Source organism: Chionomys nivalis, chromosome 4 (assembly GCF_950005125.1).
Source record: "Chionomys nivalis chromosome 4, mChiNiv1.1, whole genome shotgun sequence".
Taxonomy (NCBI): domain Eukaryota; kingdom Metazoa; phylum Chordata; class Mammalia; order Rodentia; family Cricetidae; genus Chionomys; species Chionomys nivalis.
Genome location: NC_080089.1, coordinates 38,069,116 through 38,079,909, shown reverse-complemented (window position 1 = coordinate 38,079,909; position 10,794 = coordinate 38,069,116). Strand labels below are relative to the sequence as shown.

The following is a 10,794-nucleotide window of genomic DNA, read 5'->3' as shown; positions in this document are numbered from 1 at the left end:
TGTCAAAGTTGCCCTAAAAATGTTAATACAAAAGATAAGTTTCCACTCAACAAAGAATAGCTTTAATTAGCTGTTGTGCATGACATCTGGAATCTGTGGGAATATATACAATTATAACCACTAAATATGGAACTATTGTTAGTGTATGATTCTTTGGAAGAAATGTACCAAATGTAAAAATAGGTTTTCACATTCATATGCATAGAGAAGTGCTACTGTCTTGTATAACCAGAGTTAATTCAAGTAGGAAGCTATATTATCTGCTGCAAATTCTTAAAACTTTTGTTGTTGTTTGAATTTGCATATATAAAACCAGCTCTGCTCAGTCAAGTGTCACTTATCACATACATTTAGTTGGGAATAAATAAATTTTTTCAATATTCCTTGGTTGTCTCAATGTTGTGTATATGGCCTTCTTGATCAATTGGGCAAATGATTCAAATATACCCTTATAAATTTTATAAGTTAAGAAATTGAAAGAAAAAAAAAGTCATGTAAAAGGAATATGGTGTTACTCTCATTTTGAAAACTTTACAACACTATAATAGTATACATGTAAGTAGGGCACAAGTTCTATCATAGCTCCACCAACTAGGTATTTATACTATCTTAAACTAGAATGGCAATTACAAACAGGAAGGAATTGTTATCTGGGCATCTTTCTCATATAGTTGTAGGTTACCTCTTTTCCCTGTAATCTTATTTATTCATATTTCTTCTTTTTAAACTTTTATTTATTCTTTAGTTCCTTCACATCAGGCATCTCAGTTTCATTCATTTTCTGTTCCTGCACATATGCACTCTGCCTTTGTAGCCCCCCTCCACCAGATAAAATATAAGAGAGAAAAGAAAAAAGGGTAAAATCTTATTACGGAATCTGTAGTATGACATAGTCATGCAGAAAACAATTTTGTCCATATAAATTTTCTTGCAAGTGTTCAGTGTAGAGTCATTGGTCTGGTTCATCGTTCTTTTTATTGTAGCGTTATAGTGAGATTCCCTCTTACCTTTCTGAGTTTCAGACTCAAAAATCATATTATTTCCATGTATTATCTACTTGTATCATTGTACACACAGCAAAAACATTGAACTGAATATTTGTTTTCGGACTAATGATAAGTCCCATTCACAAAATTATGATTAATTTTGAATGAGAAAATGAGGTATTGACATGGAGACCTCCAACTTTGGAATGTTCTTGCCTTTCTTTGTTCAATTAAGGGTTCATATTATTTAAGGGAAGAATACTATGCTTTACTCTATATGTGTTTGCTATGTTTTATCTTATTAGAAGATAAGAAAAAGCTTCACATGCATGGCCATAGTCTAGTCTGATATTTTGAGGTTATTTGTTTCCAAATAACTCTAGGTATATGTCAAGTCAACACCCAAAGTCAACTTTGAGAGTCTATAACAAAGTGAGTGCCCTATTTTCCTATTTTGGTTTTAAAAACATCACTTAGATCAATAATGAGCCACAAATTAAATTATATTATCGTCCAAACATAGATTCATGATATAAAAAAGTAATTTAAAAATGTCTGGAAAATTAAGTTATTTGCTAAAGTGTTTGTATACAAGCATCAGGACCAAAGTTGGATGTCAAAAATTTATTTTAGAAAATAGAGAAGGTGACTGGAAATTGCAGGCACAGCACTGGGAGGTAGAGACAAGTATATTGAGTATATTGCTAGTGCAATCTAGTCATCAATACTAGTCTACTTGATTAATACCAGGTCAGTGAGAGACCTTGCATCAGAGAAAATGAACAGCCTAAGGAGAGTTTGTTTTTTGTCCTTCACATGTTCATGCATACATATGTACAAGCAACTTCAATATAGACAGACAAATAAGTAAGGCTTCTTTCTTAGACGCATGCTTGTAATCACACATAATTTGGTAGATGAGGCATGAGTCCTTAAATACAAATTGCAGGGTTTGATATGATAATATCAAACTTTTATATTTTAAATTTTTTAGCCATTTTTCAGTAAGATGTAAACCTGAGATTTTCTTTTTATTTTATATGACCAGGTCACTAAACTGCTAGCTGGAATAGCCACACTGTCTTTAGCTCATAAGAAATGCAGAATCTCTTTGGGTCTGACTTACCTCACTCAGGATAGTGTTTTCTATTTCCGTCCATTTGCATGCAAATACTGAGACAATGGGGATGATCTATTGGGAACTCACCAAGGCCAGCTGGACTGTGTCTGAAAAAGCATGGGATAAAACCAGACTTGCTGAACATAACTAACAATGAGGACCACTGAGAAGTCAAGAATAATGGCACTGGGTTTTGATCCTGCTGCACATACTGGCTTTGTGGGAGCCTAGGCAGCTTGGATGCGCACCTTACTAGACCTGGAAGGAGGTGGGAGGTCCTTGGACTTCCCACAGGGCAGGGAACCCTGACTGCTCTTAGGGCTGATGAGGGAGGGGGACTTAATTGGGGGAGGGGGAAGGAAATGGGAGGCAGTGGCGGGGAGGAGGCAGAAATCTTTAATAAATAAATAAATAAATATTTAAAAAAAGAAATGCAGAATTTCAAATTCTATTCAGATTTTATTTGTCTAAATATTGGTTTGAAATCAAATGTATCTCTAAATAAATCTTTACTACCAATTTAGAATTTTTTGAGGACAGAAAATGATTAACCAGCTGGGAAATGACATTTGTTTCCCTTCCAAGGGTTTGCTCCCTGAGAGCTGGAAATCCTTGAAGACTGTGTCATCATGCTGTTTGGAGCTGGGCCATATAAGTCCAGAGTAAAACTTCAGAGTATAGGATGCAAAATTGCTCAGGTGACTGTGAATGGTGAGACTCTTGCCAACTCTAGAGCTGAAGAAGCTCTTGGGGACATTAACCTATCATTAGATCAACTTCAAAAACAGCTCAGAGAGTAAGTACTAGGCCCTGATCTTTGAGTACTGAAGACAACAGAATACTGAACACATCCGTATTAGTAATTTTTTTGAGTGGGAGGTAAGACTTGCTGCTGAGACTGTTGGAGAGAAGGGAGGGGTGAGGCATGAATCTACAGGTGCCATTGTGCAAAGTCAGGGATATACAAACTACTAGGTTCATTTATTCACAGAGTAATTTTAAATTTATTGAATGCAACAACCCATTGCAGGTTCTGAAAGTACACATTTAGCCCATCACTTGCATTCTGCTGTGACTCAAGTATGGTAACTGCTAGCTAGATATTAATTTTGTAGTATTCAGTAGGAAGGTTCTGTCAGTTATGATGAATTGGATAATGTTGTTGGATCTCTTCAAATTTAAAGGAGATTTTAAATGAAGTAAACTGTTACTGGAATATTGGGAGGACAAATTGAATTAGTCTATTTGCCTCACCGACTGAACAGATTTTACATACAGGAATAAGTTTCTAGTTTATTTATTTCAATTAATATTTATGTAGTTAAATACCTTAGATATGCTAGTCATACACCAAATGAACCTCTTTAATTTTTCTTCTTTTATCATATATTAAAGTTCCAAGATATCACCACATCATTTAGAAAAAGTATTTTCCAGATGATTTTTATTTTGTCAATGTCTCTCTTTAAAAGAGGACATGTATAATTGGTTTCAGAACACAGAGGCCATTCATCCATGTATAATAGTAATTCCTATTTTTTGAACACATAGATAATGAAAGCATTAGTAGCACAACATTAATGTGATTAATAGAAGAGGGCTTTTGTTTCTGATGGTAAACAACAGGCTTAAAGGACACAAGAACAAAGGACAAAACTCAGCAACTCAGCTTGTACTAAATCTTTCCTGATGTTCTGATTGTATACCTTTGAAGATGAATGTGTATTGCATATCTTATTTGGATTATTATAACAATCTAGCTGCTGCTTATTTAAGAATGATATCTTATATGTCCATTTCCTTATGCATTATTCAGGGATGTGTGGGCTTCCCTGACCTAGTAAGAATTTATGCCTCGATGTTTTCATATGGATTACATGAAATTATTCATTTTGGACACAAACATTTTTTTCAACCCATAATTTATATATTCCTCATTTGGTCTTGAAATTTTAAAGAATTTTCTTGCTCTGTGGATACATTTTCCCCCCTTTTTATTTTTATTTTTGTGTGTGTATCTTTGTAGTAACTTTGAAGGCATGCTGGCACCTGATACACTCCTTACCCTGAAATAGATGATATTTGGCTCCAAAAGGAAAAAGCATTATACTTCTTAAAACCCTCTTATCTCTGATTTCTACTATTCTGACTGTAACTTAAGCGATTCGGTTTAATGGTTAAATTAGACCTTCTTATCTACAATACAAAATTTATAGCCACACTAAACCATCTTTGTTTAGGTAACTATTTTGGAACAACTATGTTTTAGTATAACATGTTTTACACTTTTAGTTCATCCTGATTATCACTAGGGACCATAATGTATTTTACAGTCAAAAGTAATAATTAGAAAACCATATTGAATCAATACACATTAGAGCAATTATACAGCAGAAATATTTTATAATTTTTATAAAATAACAAAATAATAAGCATTATATTTTTAACTGAATAGAGGTGATGCCGTTTAAAATTTTATGGTCAATATTTTATTACTGTGTAACAACCATGTGTATATTGGTATATTTTTGTACTTTATGTAAGCCTGTCAGTTTGCAATAATAACCAATCAACTACAAAATTTATTGCCTTTTCCTCTCAGTTTTGTTTTATTTGTAAATTTTATTACACATTTGGAGTCCAATTCTAACGAGTATATGCTAATATAGCAAATTTTGGTTGTGAGTTCTTTAAAGCAGCTTCAGATGTCACTTGTCTTTTATTGCTGCCATAAGGTAGGGGAAATGATGTCAGATTCATTTCACTTAATCTAATGTCTCACAGATACAAAAATATTTTGATTCCTTTATTCTTTTAGATTTTTATTCTTAATTTTTTAGGTGGTTCATATCTGTATATGCTTCCTGAAGATATTTGTATTCATGAATATATTATATTCAAAATGTTTGTAACTTTTATCTTTACAGTTTCATTGTTATATTTTAAAGAAAGTTTAGATCTTTATATGCTACCCTAGAGATTTATATTGAAGATGTTTGACATGGGATTAAGAACTCTGTCAATAAATTTTAGGAGATAAATTTTGTAAACATTTTAATGCTTGTATAAGCTACCAGTCTCTCTACAATATTATACAATTTCCAAATACAATAATGAGAGAAGAGATAATGGCACTGACTTATTTAATACAACTTAGCAGAGCATGTGTATATTTGGTATAATATTCCTAGTCAAAAATTCTAGAAATACAACAGGAACAAATTATTTACAGTTGTGGAGATGAACTTGAGAAGACCTAGGAATTAAATTGGATATCTTCTGCTGAGATAATTTTTTTAACTTGGAAATGAGGCTAAAACTATAAACAGAAAATGCAACAAGTTTTCTTTAGTTCATCAACATGTTTTCATTTTCCATTGGTACATTTTTATTAATACTGTAATCATCTTAGGTAAATTTGATGGATAACAGCATTGGAGAATAAATAATTACATGCTTCATCTTCATATGTGTTTCACATCTGATTGAAAAGCTACTGCATGTGTTACTCTCTTAGATGTTAAGTCACTTACTAGACAGAGCAGATGGCTCACAGGGTCAGTGTCCTTGCCACACCACCCTGATGACTCAAACTCTATCCTCAGATTTTCCCTTGTTCTCCAAAGTTCTTTGGCCTTCATATGTCTGCGATGGTATATATCAATGTGCACACAAATCACACAGACAAACACAATAATAACAATAAGGATAACATCTAAAAAAATATAACTAAATAATTGACAATAGTGTATGTGCATTTTAAATATAGAGAGATTTAAGAAGAAATTTTTTGTTCTGAGCATTAGTTACATCCAGGGTTGTCAGATTTCATTGTTTGTGACCTTTTAAGATGCATACTCTTAACATGAGATATACTGATTTTTCTGCAAATTCTGAAATGACCCAAAGTAGACCAAGTTTGCTCTAAGTACTCTTTTGATGTCTTAAGTGCTCTTACATCATATGTGAAATCAAGTAATTGGGTTACTAACCTCTACACATGCCTGTGAGACTTGATTTCATTAGCATATTAAACATTAAGAAACATTTCTATGGTGAGTTCTTTTCTTATTAAAATTTTGTCATGATCTCTCAGGAATACTTAAAAGATCCAGCAAATGAGTTTGTTTGCATTTTCATTAGATTTATTTCTAGATAATTAGTGTTAACTTGTTCATATTTTATGTCATCCGAATTTAGTTTTTTTCATTAAAATATTAATTGAAATATATTTTCCTATAGGGATGCACAATACTAAAACAGAAATATAGAGTTAGCCATTGGACACATGAAGACTAGCAAATGTAAAGCTTGTGGTGATGCGCCAACATCAGACAAAGCATCTTCAAACAGTATAAGAACAAAGTAAGATAAAGATAATCAGAATTTTTAGTGCAGACACTACTGTTTTTGTTCAATATATATTAGAAGAGCATCCAAAAATCATTGTGAATATGTAATATCTAAGCAATATAATTCAACACCCAAAATAGGACAAGTAAGACTGCAAAATAGGTAGTGTATTCTTTGGATAAGAATACTATTTCACTGCTTAAAATGAATCTCTCTCTCTCTCTCTCTCTCTCTCTCTCACACACACACACACACACACACACACACACATACACACACATTCTGAATACTGTCACCCTCACACAACTTCTGTCCCATATCCTCCTATATGATCCCTCCTCAAAAGTCTCTTTACCATATTTATAACATCTTTCTGGGGTTGTTACCTGTTCATTTTAACCAGATCAGCTTGGTGATTATAAGTTAACTATCCACTGGAGTGTGGGGATCGTGATGGTAAGTACACAAATGAAGGCAATGTTACCTCATTCTAGAATCTACGAGTAACCCAAAGACCAGTGGGAGGGGATGTGTCAGATCCTCCACATCCCCACCATAACCTGCAAGGAACTGTTTAGAGGCTCTGTCTATGAGGGCCATGAAGGCAGCCACTGCTGCTGCGAAATTGTAATTTGACTGGATCATTACAAAAACAGAGTTTTTCATAGATCTTCTCCTTATTGTTGTCTCTTCAATTCTTTCTGGCCCCTCCCATTTTATGATTATCATCCTTGTATATTTTGTGTCTCATTTGTGTGTATCGTTCTAGGGAATGTTGAAGTTGAAGTCTTCTAGGCTGCAAAGCATTTCTTCAATGTTTTCTTCAAGAACTTCTGTCTCACTTTGTCTACTTAAACCTGTGAACTTTCTTGAGATTTATGTTGTTATCTACGCAAAACTTAAATGTTTACATTTTAAACACATTTCAACTTTTGACTTTTTAACTAAACTCTAATTCAATTAGACATTAATTTTAGAAAACAGTGACTGATTTGTTCACAATTCTTCAGGATAGAGGATAATTATTGTATTTTCCCTCAATGTCTATTTCTGCATTGCAGACTTTCTTAGTTCACAAGAAATAATGAACTGAGTTGAAACCGTTTCTCTAATTTTAATGTGTAGAACTGCAGCTTTTTCACTTGAGAAAATGTCACTATGATACAACAACACAAAATCATACTGTGTATTTTTTAGTGATGAGAGTACTACTTCTTTACATATAAAGTAATAAAAATGTATTGTGCTAGTCAAGAGTGTCATTAAGTGACTGGGAGTGAGTATGGACACTTTGTCTCTACAGCCTCACTATTTAACCACTGCTGACTGACTCTGTCATGCTCAAGAACTGGGTCATAAACAGAAACCTCTTCTTAATGGAGCACCAAGCATCTAGCACATAATCCTAGGAGCACCGTGTATCTAGTACATAATCCTAGGAGCACCGTGCATCTAGTACATAGTCCTAGGAGCACCGTGTATCTAGTACATAATCCTAGGAGCACCAAGCATCTAGTGCATAATCCTAGGAGCACCGTGCATCTAGTACATAATCCTAGGAGCACCGTGCATCTAGTACATAATCCTAGGAGCACCGTGCATCTAGTACATAATCCTAGGAGCACCGTGTATCTAGTACATAATCCTAGGAGCACCAAGCATCTAGTACATAATCCTAGGAGCACCGTGCATCTAGTACATAATCCTAGGAGCACCGTCCATCTAGTACATAATCCTAGGAGCACCGTCCATCTAGTGCCTCATGTAGCAGTTGCTCCAATTGTTATTTAATTCACATTTAGAAATTTAAAGGATTTATGTATCTTAAGAATTAGAAAGCAATGGAGTTTTTTAAAAAAGAACTCTATAAATCTTCTGGTGAAATTAGATTTTTGGTAATAATTCACTGGTTTTAGGGAAATTTGCTTCCACAAGTATGTCACTTTTCCTCACTAATACCCACTCTAATGCTGTTTATCTATATTGATTCGGTATCACAAAAATTATCATGGTTTGAAAATGGTGATAATAATTTATATAAACCCTATTCTTAATTGTTGAAGGATAAGTTTAAAATTATTAATAAAAAATTAATCTCAAATTATCCATGAAGGTAAATATATAGAAAGCAAAAGTGTTTTAAGGTAGAAAAATTTATGTGTGGAGCTTGTATACATGGAAAATCATAATAACATCAATCATATATATATATGTATTATGTATATGCACATATATATGCACATGCACACATAAGTATGTATATATTATTTGGAAGAACATTTCTTTGTGGAGGCTTGCCTCCTACAACTAGCTCTATTGAACATGGTGGCCTTGAACTCACAGACGTTTGCCTGCTTCTGCCTCCCTAGTTCTGGGATTAAAGACTTAAGCAATTCTTTTACTCCATCAGGGTCTGAATGAAGGCATGGCAGCAGGAAACCATTGCACAGTGACTGAGTTCTTCTTGACTGGGCTCTCAGAGAAACCAAAACTCCAGATGCCCCTTTTCCCTATCTTCATTGGAATCTATGTGGTCACTGTAACAGGGAATCTGGGCATGATCACACTGATTGTCCTCAGTTCCCACCTGCACAACCCCATGTACTATTTCCTCAGCAGTCTGTCCTTCATTGACTTCTGTCAGTCCACTGTTGTGACTCCTAAAATGCTGGTGAACTTTGTGAGAGAGAAGAATCCTATCTCCTACTCTGGATGTATGACTCAGCTCTATTTCTTTATCATTTTTGGTGCTGCAGAGTGTCACACACTAGGTGTAATGGCATATGACCGCTATGTGGCCATCCGTAACCCCTTGCTTTACAGTGTAACTATGTCCTATCAGATTACTAGTTCCCTGATTTTAGGAGTGTATATTTTTAGTGTGTTCAGTGCTTCAGTTCTCACAGGCTTCACGACAAAGATTCAATTCCATGAATCAGGTGTGATCAACCACTATTTCTGTGATCTTCCTCCTCTCTTGAAGCTTGCATGCTCTAATACCTATATCAACGAATTGTTGATTCTAGTTTTTGGTACATTTAACATCTGTGTCCCATTTCTCACCATTATTACTTCTTACATCTCCATTATTGTCAGCATCCTCAGGATTAAATCCATAGAAGGCAGGTCCAAAGCCTTCAATACCTGCAGTTCCCACATCTCTGCTGTTGCTGTATTCTATGGTTCTGCTGCATTCATGTACTTACAACCAGGGAATTCAATGAACCAAGGGAAAGTGTCATCCGTGTTTTATACTACTGTTGTTCCCATGCTGAACCCATTGATCTACAGTCTGAGGAATAAGGATGTCAGTGTTGCCTTGAAGAAAATACTTCAAAGAAAAAATTTCATGTTTTAGAATTAATTTGAGGATAATTTATTAGAGAAAACTTAAGCAAAATTCATAGTTTGAATTATTATGATTTATTTTATTCTAATTGCAAGATTTATTACTTGTTTGCTAGGACATTTGATAATTTTTATAAAGATACATTTTCACATCAATTTTCTATGCACATATTATCTCTTGTTTCATAGAATTATGTAAACAATAGTAAAGATGACATGAATTAATATGATTATAATGCTTAGTTGATATGTTATATATATTTTTCGTTTCTGAGAAATATTACTTTAAAACTAATACACTTCATTCTCAAATTCAATAAAGCTTATACTTTTTATTTACTTTTAATTCATTCTTGAGAATTTCATATGTAAGTTTTTTAATTACATCCTTTGTCATATCTTCCTCCAAACACTTCTGTGTCCTCCTTGTTCTCTTTCAAATTAATGGCGTCCTTTCCTTCAATGTATGTGTGTGTGTGTGTGTTAATTTATATGTACTAGGGGTTTTTCCAACGAAAGACTTATACTGTTTTTAGTAATCATTAATTAGGTATAACACTCCTGGTTAAAGTCCTCTGAGATTTTCCACCTTCTACATTGTTGTGCCACCTGATATCAGTTTGGGCTCTTGTTTGGCAAAGTATATTGTTGAGAATCATGGTGCCATTTTCTTTTTTTTTTAAATTTTTTTATTAATTAATTAATTAAATTATTAAAGATTTCTGCCTCTTCCCCGCCACCACCTCCCATTTCCCCCCCCTCCCCGAATCAAGTCTTCCTCCCTCCTCAGCCCAAAGAGCAAGCAGGTTTCCCTGCCCTGTGGGAGGTCCAAAGACCACCCACCTCCATCCAGGTCTAATAAGGTGAGCATCCAAACTACCTAGGCTCCCACAAAGCCATTACGTGCAATAGGATCAAGAACCCATTGCCATTGTTCTTCAGTTCTCAGTAGTCCTCATTGTCCGTTATGTTCAGCGATACTGGTTT

General features: G+C 34.2%; 1 protein-coding gene across 1 annotated transcript; it reads left to right on the top strand.

Moving 5' to 3' along the window:
• Positions 1 to 8,878: 8,878 nt before the first annotated feature.
• Positions 8,879 to 9,817, top strand: LOC130872760 (olfactory receptor 1537-like). Its single transcript, XM_057766972.1, has one exon. The coding sequence runs from the start codon at positions 8,885 to 8,887 to the stop codon at positions 9,815 to 9,817; it is 933 nt and encodes a 310-aa protein (XP_057622955.1). The 5' UTR covers positions 8,879 to 8,884.
• The last annotated feature ends 977 nt before the right edge of the window (positions 9,818 to 10,794 follow it).